The sequence below is a fragment of the Podarcis tiliguerta genome (genome assembly GCF_965153285.1).
Source record: "Podarcis tiliguerta genome assembly, chromosome: Z".
NCBI classification, from domain to species: Eukaryota; Metazoa; Chordata; class Lepidosauria; order Squamata; family Lacertidae; genus Podarcis; species Podarcis tiliguerta.
The window spans coordinates 38,428,271-38,452,419 of NC_139553.1; the positions used below are offsets into that span (position 1 = coordinate 38,428,271).

General features: G+C 38.7%; 1 protein-coding gene across 7 annotated transcripts in view; it reads right to left on the reverse strand.

Moving 5' to 3' along the window:
- Positions 1-6,614: 6,614 nt before the first annotated feature.
- The window catches only part of STAG2 (STAG2 cohesin complex component), a 62,612-nt gene continuing 45,077 nt past the window's right edge, over positions 6,615-24,149 (reverse strand). For all 7 annotated transcript variants that reach the window (XM_083422719.1, XM_083422720.1, XM_083422723.1 and 4 more), the window contains 19 exons: positions 23,716-23,819; positions 22,590-22,682; positions 22,023-22,112; positions 21,489-21,692; positions 21,057-21,127; positions 19,512-19,599; positions 19,329-19,409; positions 18,765-18,857; positions 17,678-17,852; positions 16,893-17,032; positions 16,429-16,530; positions 15,435-15,583; positions 14,434-14,562; positions 13,410-13,615; positions 11,635-11,824; positions 11,428-11,541; positions 10,434-10,560; positions 10,038-10,115; positions 6,615-7,405 (listed from right to left, as the gene is read on the reverse strand). In XM_083422719.1, the coding sequence (XP_083278845.1) occupies positions 7,382-7,405; positions 10,038-10,115; positions 10,434-10,560; positions 11,428-11,541; positions 11,635-11,824; positions 13,410-13,615; positions 14,434-14,562; positions 15,435-15,583; positions 16,429-16,530; positions 16,893-17,032; positions 17,678-17,852; positions 18,765-18,857; positions 19,329-19,409; positions 19,512-19,599; positions 21,057-21,127; positions 21,489-21,692; positions 22,023-22,112; positions 22,590-22,682; positions 23,716-23,819 (2,258 nt within the window). In that variant the 3' untranslated portion in view covers positions 6,615-7,381. The remainder of the gene's footprint in view (positions 7,406-10,037; positions 10,116-10,433; positions 10,561-11,427; positions 11,542-11,634; positions 11,825-13,409; positions 13,616-14,433; positions 14,563-15,434; positions 15,584-16,428; positions 16,531-16,892; positions 17,033-17,677; positions 17,853-18,764; positions 18,858-19,328; positions 19,410-19,511; positions 19,600-21,056; positions 21,128-21,488; positions 21,693-22,022; positions 22,113-22,589; positions 22,683-23,715; positions 23,820-24,149) is intronic.

Here is a 24,149-nt window from a genome sequence, read left to right on the forward strand (position 1 = left end):
GCAGCGTTCAATGCATTTGCCCCTTCTTTGCTTTGTAGCTGGTGTTGCAGCTTGGAGATGCACGTACAGGTCACAAGACTGCTGCTTCTCTCAGCTGCTAGGGCTGGCTTGCCTGATGGTGAAAGGCTCAACAGGTGCAAGGCCAGCAGGAGTGAGTGGGTAGCTGTGGGTGGTGAGAATATTTCTCCTCTTGCCCCCCCCCCTTCCTGATTCTTGCCCAAAACAGCAGTCGGTCCCTGGGTTCCTGGGTTGCCTCACCACCTCTCACGAAACTGGTGCTGTAGTTGGAGCGACTACTGTAGCCAAAGCCACTGAGGGGCGCCCTTGGTTTACTCGCTGTTTTTGGAGAGCTAGAGTCTGAAGCGCGCACACCCACTGCCCCGCTCCTAGCTCCTGCCAGCACCAGGGGCTTTTGTGAGCGAGAGAAAGCTCGCCAAGGGGCTGGGGCTTGTGTGCTCTCGTGGGTTCCTGTTGCTGGAGCCTGGGAAAAGAGGCTGTGGAAGGTACAGCAATGCCTTGGAGAAACACTGAGTAGGCGTTTAGGTGCGCGGGGAGTATGTGTGCGTGCAGGTGAAGTAGAAGTAGGGCCATCCGTAGCTTAGGGCTTATGCGCACATTCCCCCCCACACACCCCATTTCCAGGCAGAACTTTAACGCTCCTTGTCGGAGCGCAGGAAGTCTCGCTCTTTAAATCTGAATAAGAGCAAACGTCAATGCGGGAGAAGGGGCGATTTGGGCAAGCATGTGCACTCTCCCTTTCTCGCTGGCTTAGAAAGTTGCTTTTTTCTTCCCCCTCTCCTGCCTTGTGGGCTTCTCCTCGCTGCTCTGATTGGCTCTCTCAATGCTCAATGGGGCTTGCTTCGGAGCAGGGGGGGGGGCGGATGGGGACAGGCGGAGATCGACCTAACCCAGTTGCGCCGACCTTTGCTTTGTTTGAAAGCTTTGCAATTTCAAAGGAACCAGGTTTATGCAATAGCATAAACCAGTCAATAGCAGAACCAGTCAAGCAGAGAGAAACGCGTGGCAGTTTCTGAGCGGAGCGTTGTGGGGAGGGAGGAAAAGACGCATCCGATTCCATTCATCTATTGGTGATTTGAGGGCACCATCCACTGGGCGGTTCTCGGGTCCTTCGAGGCGTTTGCGCAGGAGAATTTCCCAAGAACACACCTTTTCAGTGGAGGTTTTTATTAACTCACGGCACTTGGAAAAATAAATAAATCACCGCCTGTGCGATTCCACGTCCAACAACTGACCATTTCTGTATGGTGGTGGTGGTGGTGTGGTTTAGAGTGTTGGAATAGGATTAGGGTTCGAATCCCCACTCCGCCATGAAGCTTACGGGGTGACCTTAGGCTAGTCATTTCCTCTCAGCCCAACCACCTACCTTTGTGGAAAAAGGGAGAAATGCGCCATCTTGAGCTCAGGTGGAATAGAAACGCAACAAATAAATCTCTAAGGCGTGTTTGAAAAACACCTCCTTGTATACCATCATTAAAGTTGGTTTGCAGAGCTCCAAAGGATTCTGGGGCGCTGCTCCCTGATATGGGGCTTACCCTATTCAGGACGTCTGGAGGTTTCGGCTGGATGATCTCCCGTATCACCCCAGACTATTAAATAAACTGCCATCATCGATGCTTTTTACAAAGCACACGTGCTCTCTGCCTGGGTAACAGTGACCAGCCAGGTCTACTCGGAAGCAACCCTTCCTCGCTGCAATGAGGCGGGCTTCCTAGCCAGCGCGCTTGCTGAGGATAGCAGCCCGTTCATACCCTACGTTTCGGTTATGTACTTTGTTTTTAAAGCACAAATAAGAAAAAGTTTCTTAATCGGGGACAAACGCTGAGCATCGGATCGCTTCGGGAGAGGAACTTGGGGGAGAGTCAGCCTCCTCGTACCTGGGGTTTTGTTTTTGGATCCGCTAAATCAGTGGGCAAAGAGCAGTTTTGTGGCTGCAGAACTAGATCTTCTCCTCCCCATCCGCATCCCCAGCAGCCTTGAACTAAAAGCAGCATGCGCGCGCACACAGCATTTTAAATAACACCTTTCTGCTTTCCGCTTTCCCCATTCTGCTTTTCCTAAGCGTCAAAATTATGGACTATTCTCCGATTCTCCCCTGCAGTAGTTAGAAATATATTTCCTTTTTTAAAAATCATTACTGACGACTTGCGAGACAGGATTTAATGTTTATCAAAGGCTGTTTCATTTAACGTGATGTTGTATTTGCCATGTGAATTCATGGTTGTGATGCGAAAGCTAAGAACTGTTTAAAATGTTCCAGTTTGAATTTTCTTTTTTTTTCTCCTTAGCCAATTTGGTCCTTTTCCAATCCAGCATGGAAACATGCAACTGGCATGTGATTAAATGTTCTTTTTAGTATGTTTTTTATTAACTATCTGTGGTATGGAGTGGTTGGAATTCAGGTGTCACTTGACAGCACCTTCCTATGCATTTCTACGCAGAAGTTCTGCTGAGTTCAATGGGACTTACTCCCAGGTAAATTGCCTAACCTATTTACTATTTCATGCTCCTGCTTTGTCAAGTGCACTTTACAGAAATGGTCCACAAAAGCCTGTGGCACAATGCATTTGCTAAATTTTAAAATCCCATCAGTATCTTTGCGACTTTATTAAAGAAGCAACAACGCAGTTCTAGCCGTGCCGACTCAGAAGTAAAGGAAGTTAACGGGGCTTGCTTCCACATAAGCGGGGCTAGGACTTCAGCCTTGAATGCTCATGTAAACATTTACAAATTGACTGCTTGTAGAGAAGGTAGCAGTCATGTACTTGCTTATTCGGGGAGGGCATAATTTAGAAGTAATGAAATAAGTAATGAAAACAGATTTTGGGAAGCAGGTCTGGTTTATTGTTTTACTCATAAATGGCAGGGGTTTTTTATGTTATTTATAGAGAACGCAAGTGCTGCTTAAAATTTGAGTTAAATGCTGAGGTGAGGGCTGAGATTTGGAGATTTCAGAGCTCTCTCTCTTCGAGGGACAACCTGCAAATTACTGTGTATTCCCCAAAACTGTTGAGGACTGTGTTGCTGGACAACTCCTGTAGCTCCTGCCTATTGGCCCTGGCTGGGATTCATGTGTCTAAATGCCCAGCAATTTCTGGAGATCCACACAGACTAGCCACCACCAATCTAACCCAGCATAGTTTATTGCAAGAAGCAGTGGTTTTCCAGAGTCCCAGAGTGGTCTTTAGACTCCTTTTCCTAAGCAGAGATGTGAACAGGATGGACACAGTGGAATTCAGTGCCTCAGAATGTAGTGATGGTCACCAGCTTGGACTTTTAAGAGTAGACAAACTCAGTGGGTAGAGCATGACTCTTAATCTCAGGGTTGTGAGTACAAACCCCATGTTGAGCAGAAGATTTCTGCATTGCAGGGAGTTGGACTAGATGACCCTTACGGTCCCTTCCAACTCCACAATTTTAAGATTCTATGGTTAAGGCTATCAAATACTAGTCATGAAGGCTATGTGCTACTGTCAAGGGGGCAAGGCAGTGAGAGTCTTGGATTGGTCCTGCTGCTGTGCCTGCACCATGCCAGCCACTCCACTGGCTGCTGCCTCTAGGCATGTAGCAATCTTTTTCACAGTGGCATTCTTGTGTCTGCCTTGTTTGCAAGAACCATGCGAATTTGCCAAAAATGACTCAGTATGTTGGTGGGGCTGTGGAGAAGGCGGGAGGCAAAGAAGAGGTGACTCTTCCCTGTTGTTTTCGTTGTATTAAAAAGCACCCATAAGTAACAACGGGAGAGGCACCATTCTCCCTCAGCGGTAAAATGTCTTGCACCTGCTGGAGGCTGTCAGTAACATGCAAGTGGAAAACATATTGCAGGAATGCTGACCCCCAACTCCACAATGTGCAGGCAGTGTAATTGAGAATTGGCACATCAAGAGAAACTTGCCATTACTTCATTGCAGAAGAGAATCTTTACATGCAGAGTGTTAAGCTGGGCCACTAAAACTGCATATGCATCACACCCAGTTGTTTTGATATGCTTTCTGCAAATAGGGCAGCTATGACAGGACACTAGACATGTTTTGTATAGAAGCTGCTTGAGGCGTCGAATGGAATCACAGGATTCTAGAGTTGGAAGTGATCCTGAGGGTAATCTAGTTCAACCCGCTGCAATGCAGGAATCTCAGGTAAATCATCTATGAAAAATGAGGTGTGTACCAAATTCTGGGAAACTGGCACTGAAATCAGAACTGCAGGTGGATTGTGTTAATTCAGAAAGTACATTTATGTGACTCCATCCAAGTAAACAGTAAAATCATTTGGAAATTTGTAATCTGTCAAATCCTGTAGTGTGAAGAAGTTTCCCCCCCAGTCTTGATATAGAAGAGTAACTTGTTACAAACTCCGAAAGCTCTCAGGCTAGCTATCCAAGGTGAAAAACAGATGGAACAAGTCTGAGACCATCTTGTCTTCCGAGCCTTTTCGACTTGGCCTGGGAGGGAAGAGGACTGACTACAACTACAAAAACTGAGGCTGCTGAACAGACTCTTGGGCTGGGGTGTTTTTTGGGGATAGGGGTGTCGCTGTTGTTTTTTGTACCTTTATTTTACATCTTGTGATTTAGCTGAATTTGTTCAGCTTGGTTGTGTATTTTTTGATGTCTTTTTATTGTCTATGACCACTTTTGCCATGTTGCAGTTATGTATTTTTTTCAGGTTGTAAGCAGTCTTGAATATGGAACTATAGAAAGGCGGCATACAATATTATGCACGGATATGTGTATATATGTGATTCATCTTGTGTCATGTATTATGGATGTCAGTTACACAAGGTCTCACTGAAAACAATGGAAACTTAAATCCCACTGATTTCAATAGATAGTACCTATGCATTCTTAGAAATCTTTGATATTGGTTCTTATTTTCAAATAAGTGTGCATCAGAATGCAACATCGATCATTATTAAGTTTTGATAAGACTGTATGCATATGCCCACAATTACAGCAGCAACACAGAATCAGAACAATTTAAATCAGACCAACTTAATACAGGTGCTAGGGCTTCTGCAGAGCTTGGACTTTCAACAACTTTAATGAACACCAGTGAACAGCTTATATCCCTAAAAATTCTTTTCTCTTGATGAGCTTGATAAATACAATTACAATTCGGGCAGGTAGGAGAACGGGGGGTGGGGAGGAGACACAAACTTATCTTCAGTTAAAGAAATGTTTACACCAATCATCATTGCATAACATCTCTACTTTAAATTATTAACCCAATTAGTGCTTTATTCACATTTTAAAAACTTGTACAATTTATTACAAATATAAAACAGTGCATTTTCCATACATTATCCCAATTCTGAGACAAAAACGCAAAAGACATGGAAAAAGCTTTAATTTTTATAAACATAACATTTGCACCATTCATACTCTTTTTTATTTTCTCCTCTACCCTTGATTCAAAAAGATCAAACTTACAACATACTGTAGGTTTATTTTTATTCAAAAAGTTACTTGTCTCAAGACATAAATACAAATCAGAAAACAGTACAATTAGGACAATAGAATGTGGAGGACAACAGGTTAAGGTAAATATATAAAACATTTTTAGTTTGAAAACATAAAGCTGTAAGAACTGCTTTCACAAAGAAACACTCCTTCAAGAGTAAGGAAAAAATCAGCTTAAGTTTAAATCATATATACAGTCCTTTCAGCAGTTCGATTTAAATGCAGTGGTGTGGAGAAGGGGGGAAATATAGGCAGTACGTTTTTAGACATGATAGTATGAAGCTAGGCAGATTGGCTCCGTGTGTTCATTAACCCATGATTTTTCAAAATAATTATGTCATCACGATACTTTAGAAAACCTATGGTTTATGGCTACCACAGCCCACAATTTGATTTTTTGAATGAATAAGAGGCCTTTTTAAAAATATTTGCTTATCTGAGGAAGTTATTGTATTGCAAGCATTTTAAGGCGCATGGAATGATTAGAAATTATATACCTCAAGAGCTGAGAGACAACTGACAAAAAATATACATATGTAATATAAGTTAACATTTCCTTTAAAGTGATGTGTAGCTGCCTAAGCCTTGCAGTGAGTTGATGGCAAAATGGCATAGATCCATGTTTTTATTTAGAATGGTTAAATTTAATTGTGAAAAAGTCATGAAATGAAATTTAAAGCTTAGCTTTCAAAGAATATTAGGGGGGGAATTGATGAATTCTATTATCCAATTTAATTTACATACAGAGGAAATGTACTGTAACCTGTTAGAAGTATTAACCTGAAGACTGCTTGCAAAGACAGAGATAGATAAACCAATATAAAATACAAAATTAAAAATCATTTTTAAAGCATGAGTTTTCATGCTCATCTATTTTTAAACATTGTTAAACTTTCAATATATTTCTGAAACCTCATAATTTTTAAGTTGGAATTTAAAAGTAAGAAAAAACTAAACAAACTGCGCAATTATAAAATCAGCACCAATTTATATATATATATATATATATATATATGTATGTATATTTATATATATATATTTATTTTATTTAGAATTTAGACCCCTATTCCCACACTCTAATAAGCTGTATATTTTTTGTTTAGATTTTTTTTTCTGCAAACATACTACAATAAGCTTCTTTATTTGGAGACAAAATACAGTGGCACTACTGGAAGGAATTTCACAACATTACATTTTTCTTAAAGGACAAGCAAACTCTCAGGGTCATAAATGGGTAAGCAGGATTGATCTCAGTGCTTTCTGGCAGTTTATGGTTTCTGAATATTTCATGAATATGCAATAAGCAAGTTTTGGGAGGCTTGGGCATTTTAAGTCCTAAAATAGCTTTTGAGTAAAACAATCAGCTTGTAAGTTTATTTCTCTCTATGATTATTGTAAGTTAACCAATGCTTCAGTTGACCAAAATTTATAGCATTTTGCTGAAAATGCTTCAAATCCCTTTCAACAATTCAATGATTCTCTGAACCATCCCATCATTTCAGCTCATAATTTCAACAGTAATCTAGAATAAGTCATGATTATTTGAATTCTATCAGAAAAATCATAAAGAGGAGGGCTTGAAAATGCACCAAGCCCTTATCCAACAGCTACGAATTTCAAAAAAGTGATTATTTACTATGATTTGGAAATAAACTAATATTACATAAATAAAATACTGGTTTGCCAACAGAAACTGTAGCTTATCCTCAAGTTGTTTACTTGTCCTTTATGTTTCAGGCAAACAAAACTGCCTCTTAAATGTACTGGATCTTGTAAGCACATCATTCTCCTTAGAGAAAAAATCTTATTTAGAATATCGCTGTATCTACCACATGTTTTTTTATTTTAAAAATCTCTTCCACATTAGAAAACAACTTCAGCATGGTGTTATCGGTTGTACTGGAATTAAAACATTGATACCCCAAGAACCTAGAAGAGAGGGGGAAAATGTATGAAGTTGAGATCAGGTTGTAATTTTTTTTTCACCAGTGTCTACAGCAGTTAATATCTATAAACAGAAAATACTTTTAGTGTATACACCTGCAGCGTGAAGCTGTCTGCCAGGCCTCTTATCATACAACATCCACTGAGAAAGGGAACTCTGGGGAACTCTTTCTCAGTGCAAGCCAATCAGCGTGGAAAGAGAGAGTTTGTGTGTACATTTTGGCCTTGAGACACTTTGGGTGCTGGTCCCTACTTTGGGCATGCTGCCCCCAACCCCTTTCCCCCGAGGGAGTTTAGCCTGAAGCAGGGAGTCCCACATCCCAGTAAATACTAAGTAGAAAATAGAGCATTACAACTTTTTCTCTTTTCCTCATGATGAAATTGGGTTAGTGGAAATATATAAAGAACTGCAAATCCAGAAGGTAATGCAGCTTATTCATATTTAAGCTACAACGTATTTCAGCTACATGCAGAAGAAATGTAATGCAAATAATTTCAGTTGGGTTGAGCCCACCAAGACAATATTTAACATGAATCTGTAGAATACAGAAAGCAGGTCACTAGAAGTGAAGACTTTTCATTTTTCCAACTGTGGTTACATTAGAATTATTAGAACTGTACTAAAAAATATTTATGTGTAGAGAAACCAAGGGTAAAATTTGAATCAATGTGCATTTCTTTATATATACATTTCCGTATCTACCAGTTGTTTCCCTTTCAGGTGCCTATGCTAGAAAAACAATGAAACAGAACCTATGGCTTGGAGGGAAAAGTTAAAAGAAGTCTAGTAAAGGTTATTGTTTCCTTCTGAAATTAAAAGCCAAAGTCTGTCTATTTCTAAAAACTATGTATTCACATTCAGGTAGGTAGCTGTGTTGGTCTGACACAATCAAAATATATAAGAAAATTGTCCTGTAGCACCTTAGAGACCAACTAAGTTTGGTTTTGGTATAAGCTTTCATGTGCATGCACACTTCTTCAGAAGCTGTATTTACAGCTACCACAAGACTTTTTATCAAATAATTTAGTATCTACTGCCATCTTGTGGTGCAATTGATAAAATGCTACTTTTCCAATTCAAGCAAAAGGAACTGACTGATTTACTCTAGGCCAGCATTCCTTGGTGCACCTTCCACTTTGGCACCAATCCGCTGTGACACCAATCCACCCCTGCTGCTGTTCCCTCAATCCTACCTATCCCCATGTTCCCCAGAATGGAAGGCAATGGAACTTTTGTAAGAGAGATGTTCATTTGCCATACGCAGCAGGTCGCTGCTATCTTAATCCCCTCAAATGCATGGTGTTGATTTTAAGCAATGCATTTGGGGGACCCAAGATTACAGCTGCCTACAAAAAAATCACCACCAACCCAAGGAAAGAAAAAGGCAGGAAAGGAAGGTAGGAAGAGATCAAAGACTAGGGATGGGAAGAATATAATGAAATGAAAACAGAGACAGGACCAAGAATCACACATGTAGAAAAGACATTGAGTCAGAGGGTGCTCTTAAAAGTTTATGACTAGCCACCCCACCACACCCCCCAACACACATTGGTAGCTATTTTGTGGTCACACCCATGACAAAAAAGGACTACTCTTAACAAAAGTGTGACAACCTGGGTTCCGTGAGGGGGAAAAGGAGGATATAAATGCAAGAAAAGAAAGGAAGCTGGAAGGGCAACAGGATGCTAATTTTAAGTGGATTGTGGTTTAGATTAAATACTGTAAAAATATGCCATTCATTATTAATTTTCCCATGATTGGATTCAAGAGCCTTTTAGCAATCAGGAAGCAGCAGCTGGGGTATCTGTGTGACTAAACAGTTTACAGATCACCTTCAAAGGCTCTTCCCAACTCCTAATTACTTAACCTGACCTACTTATGAGTGAATGAAATACAAGTCAAATAGAGTAAATATAGAGCCCAATAACTACAGTGGTACCTTGGGATGCAAATAGGATCCGTTCCGGAGCCCCGTTCACATCCCAAATAGAGCATAAGACGCGACAGCGTGTCTGTGTGTGTCGTGTTTTGCCGCTTCCGCGCATGATGTCATTTTGACCGTCTGCGCATGCGCGAGCGGCGAAACCCAGAAGTAACGCACTCCATTACTTCCGGGTCGCCGCGGAGCGTAACTCGAAAATACTTATCCTGAAGCTTATTTATCCCAAGATAACACAATTGTTTTTACATTGGGAAGATACTCTCTAGGAGAAAGGTTCTGTGGTGTTTAGTCTCTTATTTTTTATTGTAACTTTTGTTCTATTTTAATGGGTCCACATTTTCACTAGAGTAGTCAAAATTTGTGGTTCTGTGCCTCATCTCACCATGAGCTTCAGGGGCACTAGTACTGTAACTAGAGGTCAGGAACAATTCCCCTACTAGATACAAACTCAGGAGGAAGGGGCAGCCCATTTCATGGCAACCTTCAGGCTCAACTGGGAGTACTTCTAGAATGAACGCAGAATTTATGTGCTAGCACCTTCCAAGCTCTGAGCCAAGGAGAAGGTCCTTACCACAGTTGCCAAGGAAGAAGTGATGTTTGCCCTGACAAACTAATTTGTAGATCATCAAATATTGCAATTAAATACATTACCCAGCTTGTCATATCACACTTACAGATTCATCCATGATTGAAGCAGGATCAAAGAAATCTGGCTTTAGCTCTGTTCTCTCTCTCCTGTTCTTTGATGGTGGCTGAAAAGCAAACCAAGTATCATCATATTTGGATGTTTATTTATGCAATCTGCTTAGACTATCTAAAATTAATACACATACTTCTACGAGTTTTATTTAAAATGTGTCAGCCAGTGAATAAAATCTAGAGATCTGTTAACATTTAATTTAGTTGACATACTAGGCAAAGAAATGGTGCATCCAGATTTAGTTCGCACAAAAGCAACATTTGCAGCCTAAAACCTGCTGTGGCAGAATCAGTGCAATGCTATAGCCATCTTATGAAGACAGATACAGCAGAGGAAAAGCTTTAAGATAGCAGTAATTGATTTTTCTTACTAAATCTATGTCCATGGTATCGAAATCCATGCCTTCATTGAGATCTTCAATGCGCCCTTCTGATGACATCATCACATCTTCCACAATTGGCTCCTCGTCATCCTCCATTAGACTTGTGCCACGTCGACTGATATTTAAATAGTAATACAGAATTTTAACTTAGTCGTGTAATACATATAACTTATATAAAAAAACCATTGGCATTTGCCATCAAGTTACTTACAGAAAGTAAGCACTGGCAATAAAAACTCGACTATTGGAAGCTCTCAAAAGTTTATCTCAAAAAAAAGTCACTCAGAGAATGAAACAACTTAAAAATTTAATAAATAAATGTGTGAACAATGCCTAGCCTTTCACCAATATGTATGTTTGAAACATAAATTAAGAACAATCTCAAAGATACAGTTTGCATCAAGACCCAACACTAGCAGTTTCTAAAGAGTAAGCGGCTTCAGAAAGCATCAGATGTGCTAGTGCTTTGCCCTCCTTATATGCAGGCACATAATGCATCATTTTTAACTAACTATGAGAAGGGATTCAGCAACTCTTTTAAGATGATGGCTGCATTCAAAGGCTTGCACCACGTGAAATGACTGTCCAGGGTTCCAGCCAAAGACAGTCAGATGGTACGCAGGGCAGAATGAATGGGTTGAGAACAGCTGTTCCAAAAGAATGAAACATTTTAAACATGTTTACTGTGATTTTATGCAACCCAGTCAGATGGGTGGCATTAATAATAATAATATTTTTTGTTGTTGTATTAGAAACTCCACCAATTTCAAAGGCACTTTGCTGTGTGGCATCTGGAAAGTTCATGTGAGAAACTTGAGACTAAACCCCCAAAGGAAGCTAGTTTCAGAGTTCTTTAGATCTTGCCCAGATGTATCAAGGCACAAGGACTACAATTAAGAGATAAATAATGTAAACCCAAGGACAAAACATACTAGCGAAGAATAAGCAACATTATATATAGGCAACTGTTGCTTGAGCTTACATGGCATGCTGCAGGTTGGTTCTCAGCTTCACGTAGTTCATGGCTGCTCTCTCCTGCTGCTGTCTCGCTACTTCTTCCTGCTGCCTTTGAGCTAACATCCATGTTACCTGCGTACTTGAAAGAAGAATAAACAAGATTTTAAGAGAAGGGCAGACCAAATATTTCAGTAGTAGTAGCAAAGCACAAAGGAGAGAAATGTGTATATACTTGTAATCAAGTGGAGGTTGGTGGTGTTCAGGCTGCATTGGATAGACACCCATGTAGCTTTCTTCAGGCCGCAATCTTTTGGGCTCCCTCATGATGGTGGAAGTGAGCTGCGGCGTCTGCATCATGACAGGTGTGTGCATTGTCTGCTCCCTGTTCATCCACATGCTGTCACTACTGCTGCTTTCCTCAGCTAAAGAGATAAAACAGCTTTAGAATTCAAAACCCTTAACTAAAACAACTAAACAAAACTGCAGTGATATAGGTCACGTCTCTAAGAGTACAGTGCACTAATAAAATACCCTGGCAAGAAACTATCATTTTGTACAAAGCAAAGCAAACTACTTTCACTTCAATGAGCACCTTTCTCAGATAGGGTACTTCCCTCAAGGATGCTTATTAATATATCTTATATATCTTGGAGTCTCTTGCCCAGTCTTTGAGTCTTAACTGTCCTGAGGCACAGCTGCTTAAACTCTTCTGTGACTGGGTGCCTGCTATGGACTCCCCAGATGAGCCCCCGCTGCTTCCACTGTGATTGACATGTGTGAAGCCATTGGACCCAGAGCACACTCTTTAGGATGTAGAGAAAGCAGATGGGGTCTAGGTCCTTCCTGCAGCTTGTTTGCTACAGGGCTGCTCCCCAAAACAATCTGCCAAATTCAGAGTAAAGGCCTGGTTAATCATGGGTGAGTGAGACAATCTGTGCTAGCCACTCCGAGCTCCTGACCTACCACTGTCCAACCCTGGACTGGCACAACTTCCCTGATGAATGCAGGGAAACCTCATTTCAGGAGGCTTTAGGTCATCAGGAACAAATGCCAGGGGACAGATTGATTGGCAGGAATAGGCCTACCACATTAGCTGCTCAACCCTTTGCTTTCTGTAGCTCTGAGCGCTTCCCTCCTTTGCCCCTGCCTCCCTCCAACAAGACTTCTGGGCTGGAAGCACTGTACTTGCTAGGCAGTGCTGCCTGTACTGGTTACCTCCAAAAGAATAAGTCTTTGTCTTTTTCTTGAGTTCCTTTCTTCTTTTTTAAGTGTCCCCCTTGTCAGTAACCCCAGGAAAGGAAAGTCAAAGGAAGAAAAAGAGCTAGTGTGGCTGCACAGACCTGGCAGTAGACCTCAACACAAATAACAACATCTCATTCCCACTTAGTAGGCACATTAGCTCTGCCTGACTACTGGAGCAACTCACCTGATGGTCCCCTCCTGTACTGCAGGAAAAAAGAATCAACAGGCATAGACTCAATGCAGAAAATCCAATTACCACTTCCTAAAATTATATGGCTCCAATTACCACTCCCTGAAATTATATGGCTATCAGGAATATGGCATAGAGTCATTCATCCCCACCACCACTGATAGGTCGTTTTCTGCCAACCCAGCCTTGCCTGCAAAACATGCATCTGCAAAACCGCTTCAACTCATAGAAATCCCTTTCTGGCCCTAACAAAAGTTTGCCCAAGGTCTGTCAGAAGTCACAGAAGAGCAACTATGGTTTCAGAAAACCACGAAGGGAGGCAGGATCACACAAGTCAGTGGTTTGGAGTACAATAAATATGTTATTTTCACTAAGCCAAATTAAGCTGAAAGCTTTCTTATTTTATATATGACAGCTGGGTCAGATCTTTGGAAACAGTGGGCTACAAATAGCTAAGATTTTGTGAGAGAGGCCTTCCCATTAAATGAAATCAGGAACTGTACTGCAGTTTACATTTTAGCACTTCTCAAGTTGAAAGCCAAACATGCTGCAATGAAAAAATTAAAAATCCAAACCTTCTGGTAGTTTCCGCTTCCCTGTAGCTGGTTTTGTTTTTTTGTTCCTTACTGTAGACCCTCGATTACTGATTCCACTAATGACTGACATAGTATCGTCATCACCCCCAGCTAGCAAAGAGTTCCTGTAAGACATGAGTGGAAGCCACACATCTTCTCTTCGGAGAGACATCTGAAAAGTCATGAACTTCTCCAGATATACGTACCTTTAAGAAGGAACAATAAATTATTACTAACACACACTGGATATATATTTAACATAAAAATATCAAAAGTAATGACACAGTTCTCTAAAGCTTTTAAATTCAAAGGTCTAAAGACAGAAACAGCATTTAAGTAGCAATTCTCCCTACAATAACAAAACAGCTAGCAGCCATGTCCATGTATTGCTTTTGTCAGCACAAACTCTAGCCATTCTTACATCTGCGCATTTTGTTTTTGGGTTATTATGTATTTTGTGTTCTCATTTGGTATTTGTATGTTATGAGCCACACTGTGATCTTTGGATCAAGAGTTGTATACAAATTTAATAATAATAATTGTAATATTAATTGTAATAATAATTCTGCACCCCACTAGCAGACTGCATCAAGTTAGAAAGGACTGTTGAGTTGGCCCTAATCTGGAATGTAATAGCAAACAGACCCCTAGAGCTAGAATGGAATGGAATGTTGGCTCTGGAACTACTATCAAATTCTCCTCTGGAATTTTTGGTAAAAGCTATTCTTGTTCCATACATCATGGACAACCTACATGTATATCTTGTCCTAATTCTAGTGTCTCAAACAGCAACAAGAAGACTTGGGCACTATGTCCCAGTGCTAAAGTTTGTCCACCCACAACATTCTGAAACAATTCTATTTTAATTAATTATTAAGCAAACTGAAGATAAAGTGTTCCACATTAAGGCACAGCTATTCTCAGAGAAATATATTACAGAAATGTTCTTAAAAGAACAAATGATGATACTTAAAAGACATCTGTGTAGCTTGTAAGAAAATCCAAATATAAAGAATGTACTTACACTGTTTTTTTGTCTTGCCTGAGAAGTTTGGATGAGAACTCACTCAATATATCAAGAAATGCCAGATTTAATGGTGGATGGCTCTCACCTTGAGGGTTAGGCTCTTTAAAAGCAAACTCTATGCCGTCCCTGAAAACAATTAAGAATTGAAGTGAGCAGTTATAAGTAAGTTATAAGTTTTCACAAAGGGCAAAAAATTGAAAAACATACAGTAAGATTTCCCTTAAGGCTCCAAAACAATTGATGCTAGAAAAATATTTCAAAAGGGTAAACAGTATTTTTTACATTTCAAATACTGCAAATCATGTATTTTACAACTGTGAATGAAACATTGATCTCAATTAAAATTAAACGTTTTAAATGAAGCTAAATGGATTTTTCCGATTTGTTTTTGTATTCTCATGGAATACAGGAAATTCAAAGTATGACACTTTTCTTTTTGGTGTTGTGTGCACATATGAAAGTGCTTTATGAAAGTCTACCCACTGCCTGATGCCCAACTTTGAAAAACAAAGGTGAAGCTAGGTCTTGAACCTCAGAGCTTCTTCATGCAAAACAGGTTCTCTGACACTAAACTACAGCCTTATCATCATAAAAAAGCTTCAGAAATATCATGGTCTACTTTCTGATATGCCCAGCTAGGCTAGAAGAAAACAAGCTATTGTGCAACAGATGGAGTAAAATGCACAGACCTCCAAGGGGTCTGTGTGATAGTAATGCTGAAATTACAGGAAGTTACATAGGTGGTGAATCTTTCAAACTGAGGTTCACATATGCCTGGAGAGTTATCTTTGGCCTCTGCGCCACAGCTTCTACCCCTACCACAAAGACTGAATTGGCTAGAATTGAATATACTATTTATTTTAGACCTTCCACCTGCTAGAAATGGTGAGGCTGATCACACATTAAAATTCACAAAAAGCTAAATAGTAATTCAAAACTCCAGAATGCATTTGTGTTTTCCGAAACAAAACAAAAAACAAAAAAATGGGAGCAATTACTTGTGTAGCATAGCAATGGCTTCTCTTGTTTTCAGTTGATCGAGTCCAAATGTTAAAGCAAAACGTCGAGCTAACTCCTTAATGCCACTGAAAGTTGGTGATGATCTGTCAAAGTTATACCCATTTTCTTGAATCATCTCATTGAAAAGCTGCATAAAGAAAGCATTTTTCAGTCTTAATAAACTTTTGTATAATTTAATGCATAATCTGACTATTTCCCCAAATCTTACAAAATGAGCGTCTTCTACCAACTTTAACCAAAACCATCTTAAGAGCTAGTCTTTCAACATAAAATAATAACTTTGCTTACACTCCAGCAAGATATAAGTTTATAAAGACGGGAGTATTACTCATAACAATACAATGAAGTGTACAGAGCATTCTGTCTGCTGAATTCCATCCCCCAAAACTTGATTGAAGCTTACAATGTGCATACCCATATGTCAACTTATTTTCAGTAAACCTTTTGCAATTTGGTGTTAGTACTAGTTCTAAAATATATGCAAGGTGAAGAAGAGCATAGAAGATATGTGCTTAATGAATTTGGACATTATGAACTTGGGCATTAATATTAATTAATAAGGAATTATTAAAGTATTTCAGAATTATCGTCTGATGGCTTGCAGGGTGATGCAAGCTGACGAATATTATTCAACCCATTAATTTACAGACTGAGGGAAACACATGGGAAACCCTGTTCCTTCAGGTGAGGGTAGTCCAACACTTGGCCCATGCACACTCGCATACATTTAAGTGATTTAATTTCTCTTTGAGAGAAATCACAAACATATGAAATGTGATTTGTTCCCAGAAATTTCCTAATTGCCAATGCTTATTAAAGTTAGCATTAAGTATCACAGAGCTTCGTGGGCATAACAATGGACTCAAATATAAATAGAATTACTCCTACAACTTGAGTTGCACTAATTTATTTTAATAAGGTCTGTTTTTAGCAACCATTGGGATCAGGTACTTTAACTGAGGAAGTACTTACCTGTTGTAAACTGAGAATCAGAGTCTTTGCACACTGGATTTTATCTATTTGCCTTGTTTTACTCATTGTTTCTTTGATTATATCTCCATAATCATTGTAATACTACAAGGGAGAGAAAACACACAAAACAGCTTAACTTGCTGACAGCAAACAGTCACTTCTTAACAGTGTCAAGAAGTCAATTGAAGAGATACTAAAAAAGGACTTTAAAATATTTCATTTAACTACAATTTAACAAGACATTCCCAGGGCCCAGGCAAGACATGCATTCTATCAATACAAGACATAAGGAAAACAAATGTATTCTAATATGAATCAAGTATATGAACTGTTTATGGTCTAACAGCCACACATAAAAAGGAAATAGAAAATACTTGAAAAATGAGAACATGCTAGCTGACAGCAACCAGTTAACATGAAAGCACCACCCCACCATTTTCAGAAGATCAGAAATGCTGAATTACCTTCATATATTGCTTAAAAATATCTGCAGCAGTATTCATTTCCACCACTGTATATACAATAAGTTTACAAAAAGCTGCAAGCAAATTTCTCCTTTTGTGCAAAGCTTCAATCTTACTGGCTTCATCATCCTGCTGTCCATCTAAGAAATGAAACAAGGTGCACAGCATTAAAAAATCAATTCTCATCAACTGGACCTTTATTAACAGCTGCTGAAAATGTTGTTGAAAATAACCTATGACAGCAGGAAAAAAGAAGTGACTACCAAATGCTTTGCCAGCTACACTGTATTAACAAGGCAATCTTTAAAAAGAAAATAAAACTTTAAGTACACTGTAGCACAGAATAGTTTTGGTAATTGATTTAAGTTCTCTTTATTCATTTCTTGTATGATCCCTTTCCAACTTTTTTACAAGAATTTACACTTTGACTGGTATTTCATGGAATCATGCCTTTTAAAGGTAACTGAAAAGCAGGACACAATGCAAGGCCACAAAGTTCTAACTGTTGTAAATGACATATTCTAAGCTAACGTGAGTTACTACAATTTAGACTGCAATGATGAAAATATGGTGAAAGCTAGGGCCTAATTCCCACTCAAGTGATAAACATGTATCTTCACTGTACCACTTCAGACTGCAGCTGAGAACTCACGTGATAAGATAAGAAAACAGTCAAGCTATTCTGAGGAAGCCAGTGATTTAGCAGATTAAGGGAGAACCCAAGTCTTTTGGGTCATATTCAGATTCTGTCAATATGATTAGAAGATGATTTCACAGCCTTATACCTGCACTGTTGTTATCATCATCCTGGTCAATGAAGACATGATCGAGAATAAAACTCAACATTTCAGCTTGCAATGAAGAGTCAGGAGTATAAACTAGCGGTTCTAAGATGTCACGACCTCCTGACATAATCTGATGACTGAAGATCATTAATACATCACACAAAATTGTAAAGGCCTGCAAAAAATAATGATAAGAACCATAATTATATATATATATATTTCTGTTGCAGACTGTTTGTTAGATGTGGAATTCCCACACCATCATTACATTGTGTCTGTCATATTATGAAGACCCTGACCTTTGACACCTGAGATGTTTTAGGACCCACCTTATTCTTCCGATTTTAAGCATTAACAGATTTTAGTATGATTCTATTATTGTGGCAAGGAATCCAATAAACAGTTATAGTCATCATCAACCAGAGATATGATATGCTAAATTTGTAAAGTAAGGATCCAACTAAGTTTCCCATTTATCTAAATATTAACCTTTCAAACACCAAAAGAATGACATCCAATAAAATAAAACAAAAACCTAATGAAACAGTCCCCTCCCCCAGCTTACCTTTTATTCTGAGGAGCTCTACTAAATCTAGTGAGAGAGCTATGTATTTTAGCACATGTATATTTCACCTTTCTAAAGGCAGTACCTGAGTCATTTCCAGTCCATCTACCATCCAGGCCCATGTGCACCTAGAAACATTCTGGGTTGAAAATAGCTGAAAGCCCTTTTTTAAAATAAAAAAAGCAATTTTCTTAATTGATTGTTGGGCAGGGCAGTGGAACTAATGTAGGTGTTCTGGGGTACCAGGTTGCCATTGAGCACTGCAATGGCAACCCCAGGGCTAGAAATTATTCAACTAAAATATCAAACAAAATTGTGTTTTCATATGCCATATGCTGAAACAATCTAAAGATACTGTCTTTCCAATATTCTAAACATTAGCATCCTAACAATTTGCACTATTACACAATTGAGGAAAATCAATATTTGCTTAAAATTACGGTGTGTGTGTGTGTGCGCGCGCACGCGTGTTTCTTCAATCACTTACATACAAAGGGGCCAAGTAGTAAAACAGTGACTAACCTGTTCTTTAACAGCAGTATTTACGTTGGTAAGGTAGTGCTGGCAGATTTGACAAAATACCCTCATCTGTTTCTTTAAGCGTAGAAGATCCTCCTTTGAAACAGAATGTTAAATAATGTGCAATGCTTTAAATTATACTTGCTTGTTAAACAAAAAATGTATGTTAACTAAGAACTTGTCATAAAATAGAAATGATCTAAGAAAAGAAACAAAAAACATGTAGTATAATTGCAGCTTTTTTGACCCTTGGAATTATACCCTGTGCAAGTTTCAAGCAGGTTTCTGGATCACACATTGCATTCCTCTGTTCTCCTCATTACAGATAGAAATAAGCGGCTGAAAAGAAATGTCCCATTTATGTCATTTAAATGAGAGACCTCCCTCCCTCAGCTCAATAAATCCACCCTGCCCTTCAGAGGTCAGAAGGGTTACCAGCTGTCCTTCTCTCCCCGCCCCCCATCATACTGACAGGCACTTCAAGTAGCTTGACCTGGTGACACACTGCTATTACACATTTCATTCTATGAAACTATAAGTTGCCACCATCATCATAACAAGGCTTACCTTTGTAGAACTGCTGTCAGTAATTTTTGCTAGCTGCCAAAGGATTACATAGTGAGTACACTGCAGAGCATGAATAACAATCTGTGTTTAAAACACAAGATAAAATGGTTATTAAAAAAAGGACTGTGATTTTTGTTTTCTTAGATGTATTTTTCCTATTACTGCTTTTTTAAATATACAAACCTGTTCAGGCATATCTCCATTCTCAATGCCTGTTTTTAATAACTTGTAGTTACAACCAAATAAATCCCATCTTGACAGATCATGAGCACTGAAATAGAAAGAAAATGAACAGTTCAATTTCATCACACCTTCTCTCCCACTTTGCAATGCACTGATTACTGTATTCCTTGCAATACAGTGCAAGCAGCACAGTGCAACTACCCTTAGGCATTAGTTGAATTACTCTCCTTATAACAGATCTAGACATGTTATCACCACAGAAGAGGAAACCTTAGGTGGTCCTCATACCTCTCTAGGCCACACCTACTGCAGTCCCAACTTTTGCCTCTGACTCTGCCCACAACAGTCATGTGGCCCCCAGAAGGTTCCCCATAATGGAATACAACCCTTGATATGAATAAATATCCCCACTCCTGCTACAGAGTTCCAGTGTGCTTTGCACAGCACCAAGTCATGGAGGATGCAATGTGCCTGATTTTCCCTCCTTGCCCCTTCCCCTGGATTGGAAGAGGAAGGAAACAGGGGTGCCAATCTGTAAATAGCTTTTTACTGTAGAATAGATTGTGGCATCAGCACAGTTGGTATCATTCAATATAAAATATATTCCTAAATGAACTTTCCAGATCTTGGTCTAGTTCTTATCTCAAATTTGTCCTGGAAAGCACTGAGCAACCATCCTAACGTACTGCAGAAATAATCTGGTTACCAGCAAAATTTAATCAACATCTCCTGTAAAGGAATGTGTCCCACATAGTCAACAGTAAGATAACCTGAAGACTCAGAAAACAATTGACTTCAAGCAAGTAATGAAACTTTTGGGAATAGTTAAGGATTCTTTTACTCTTTAGATAAAAATATGTTAAGTGTTGTAAGATTTGTTGCCTAATTATTTTAAAATTTTGCTGTCTGAAGCAGCATCCATATATTCGGTCTCTTTCATTTCATGTAGTAAGACAATATTTCTTTATTCTCTTACACATGAATTTCCTGTGGGTATAAGAATAAGGGTAAACTCATTCATATTTTTTTAAAAAAGCACACTGTAACTCTAGCAAAAAAGATGCTGAACCTTCCCTCAGCTTAATATTGGGAGTGTACATAGAAGACACATAGGTAGTGGACACATATACAGGTTTTTAATGTCCACCTTCAAACAAGACAAGACAGATTCATGCACAGCTTTCCCTAAGTAAGTGGTTCTAAAGAAAGAGCTAACATGAAGACTAACTGGTGGTACTCTCTCTCTCTAGTATTAAAAGAGTGAATGCCTCTTTACACAAACATGAAATGTGGTAATGTTAATGGGGGGAAAGACCAGCAGGAACAGAAGTTGGGCATATTGAGCAGAAAGTAGTCAAATGCCTGCATAATACATGGCTGCTAAAATGATCACAGCACTACTGTCAATTATTAAAAAAATTATTTTTTGAAATAAATAGTTTAATTTTAGCACTTTTAAAACTTCTCAGTGATTAGAATTTAAATTTCTTATTAAAACAAAGAGTTGAGAGTTGCAAGAAGCGGACAGGCTGTTCCTGTACTTACTTATGAAAAGCAGTGATTCGCTTTAATGTTGATAGGACCTGATAAGCGTCATCTTCATCAGGCTCTTCACCCTGTTAAAAAATTATACGGTTGCAGTAAAAGTAAGTATCTTCAATAAATGGTAAAGTAATATTTTATGAGTAGCTCAAATGAAAAGCACTCACAAAATCAACAACTATCAATGCTTTCTATTTCAGGCCATATATGAAGTACTTGCAACTGTTGAGGTTTTTTGTTCTTACAAGGAGCGATGAGAAACAAATATATCTTATATTGCCTCATGTAATATGTAACAAGAGAACCTTGTAAATAAACACAATTATTGGGGTTTTGTACCTTGTGAGAAGCTTTTTGCTATCTGGCCAGTGAGAATGCTAGTTTGAATGCTAAACAAGAAATAAAAAAAACACACAACTAAAACAAGATACATGCCTCTTGCAGAAAATCTTCAAGAAGTCTATTGAATTTGTCAGCCAGTTCATCCATTAGCTGACTTCTTGCAATGTCCACTCTGTTAAATATTGTGAACTCTTCATTACAGAGTGCATGGTACGTTTTAGAGCAAGCTTCCAAAACATCTATGTCGGTGTGCTTTTCAACAATATCCCGGATCTGTCGCAATAAGGCATCCAAATGCTACAAAAGACAAATCAAAATTATCAAGTAAGCACAGCACACCTATTTTTTCTGGTTATTTGATCAAGTAGAACAAACAAACAAAAGCAAGCAAACAAACAAGCAAACCCAAAAGGAATTTCTTTAAAACTACTTATTTCAAAAGAGGTAGGTATTGGCTTCACCTGTTACAGGAGTTGCATTCTCTTGAAGCTATCTGCTCCATAGCCAAGCCTGCAATAGCCCCCACTATGGAATGCTGCTAACCCCCAATATACAATTATCTGTTTAACAGGAGGATTTGTTCAGTTTTTATTCCCTTTATTCTTCTATACTTGCAAATTTACTTACCTTTTCTAATCTCCCTGTTGTGTAGATTTCCAAATCAAAATATTGTGGCAACTGTAACAAGTTGGTGACTTTCTCTGCATCTACAGAATACTGTAGAAATTGATAAAGAAAACAAAGCTCAAATGTTTTAAAAGAAAACAAAAGTGCCCCACATAATCATGTATTTGTTAAATTTTAATACCAGCTTTCTATCAAATTATGCATTCTACAATTCCAGACATGAGTTTCACCAGGAAATAAAAAATATTCATTATTAATCAACACTGTTAACTTCGTTAACCAAGTAACTTCTCCAAATGCAATCTTTCTGTATGCCTCTTCAAGTGCTGGGACCAGTGGAAAATTGCACAAGAAGGGTAAAGCACATTATTTCCATGCAAAAGGTCCCAGGTTCAATCCCTGGCTTCTCTAGGTAGGACTGAGAAAGTTACTCCTGTCTGAAATCCTGGAGAGCCGCTGCCAGTCAGTGTAAACAATACTAAGAGTGATTGACCAATAGTCTGAGACTGCATAGGCAGCTTCCTATGTAATTGTGGTCGTAAAAAGAGAGAAAAATAAATCACTCACTTTTGCTAACAGCTGAGGGAGTGCCACAGCAAAAAGTTCTGTGATCCTTGTCCTGTCATCCAACTGTGCTTTTTTCTCCTTTGCCGTAAGTACCTACATTGAAAGTGTGAGGATAGTTATAACTAAATAAGTGATATCAACAGTTTCAACAGTTGTTTAGTGCAACCAGTAACTTACTAAGTTATAAAAATGTAACTCATAGTAGACCCAAGATCCTGCTGCGCCAGACCAAAGGCCATGGTATCCTGTTTTCAGCCAGACCAAAGTCCAGCATCCTGTTTTCAACAGTGGCAAACCACATGCCCCTGGGAAACCCAAAAGCAGGACACAAGAACAATAGCTCTATCCCACTGTTGTTCTCCAGCAATTGTTATTCAAAGACATGCTATGCTGTACTACTTTCTGGAGTTAATATATAAAATAAAGAACAGGCGTGGCTCAGATGTGCAGCAGCTGCGCCAGAATCCCCACCCATCCATGTGCTCATGAATGCCCAGTGACAATTATGTGTAGGGAATTTGGTACAGATGCCACATGTATGAACAGATTCATATAAAGAAGCAAACTAAAATTTCTTGTTTACATTTATTAGTTGCTTGTTAAGTGAATCCTCTAACCAACGTACAACCAAAGTTAAGCAATGGGTATAGAATCATGTTTTCAACAGCCACACAATTTACACTACATTAAGTTATTGCATTGTAGAATTAATAAGTGCTAATGCTACAAAAATGTGCCACAATTCTATGACCAAATTTCAGTATTGGAACTTGGACTGCTTTACTCTGGTATTTGAGACAAAAGATAATTTAGTTAAAGTTAAGATACTTTCACTAATATGTACACTAGGCATGAGTTCATCTTCCAATCAGCACATCTTACTTCTGATTTAATGTAATAATCCAATGAAAGTTAAAAGGCTTTTGGGACACAACTATAGGGTCTTTTGATATGTATTTTAACTATGCAACATTACTGACATTGTACTGCATCCATCTGTCACAACATATGTGAAGAATTACCAACACAGTTTTTCATTTGCTAGAAAGCCTTATTATTAAAATCGAATATGAGAATGAATTCAGCACTACTGCCATACTATAAGTTTACAAAAACAAAACCATACCCGCTTTCCTGAGCCTCTTCCTACAGGCGGATGACATTCAGCTGCTTGTCTAATTGTACACAGCATTATTTCAATTAGTGCACTTTCCTGTTTGTCTGTTAAAGCTGAAATTATAAAAAAGATCAAAATATTTCAACTCATTTTTCCTAAGAACATACCTGCTTATGAAGCCTTAGATATAAGTAATAAAGGTTTTCCACTGGAATTATGTTAATAGCTTAAACTTGCAACTGGGCATCAAGATTAAGTAGAAAACAACAAATGTGTACAATTATGAGTTTGAATTCAGGTTTGGAAGTAATAGTAATGTTTTACAGTTTTTGTACTACATTCAAGGCTGTATTTGCATTTTAATGCTTTCTTTAAGAAGACAGCAGTATTATTTTTACAGAATAAAGTAAATGGGAGATTCACATGATAAGAACAAAGCAGGA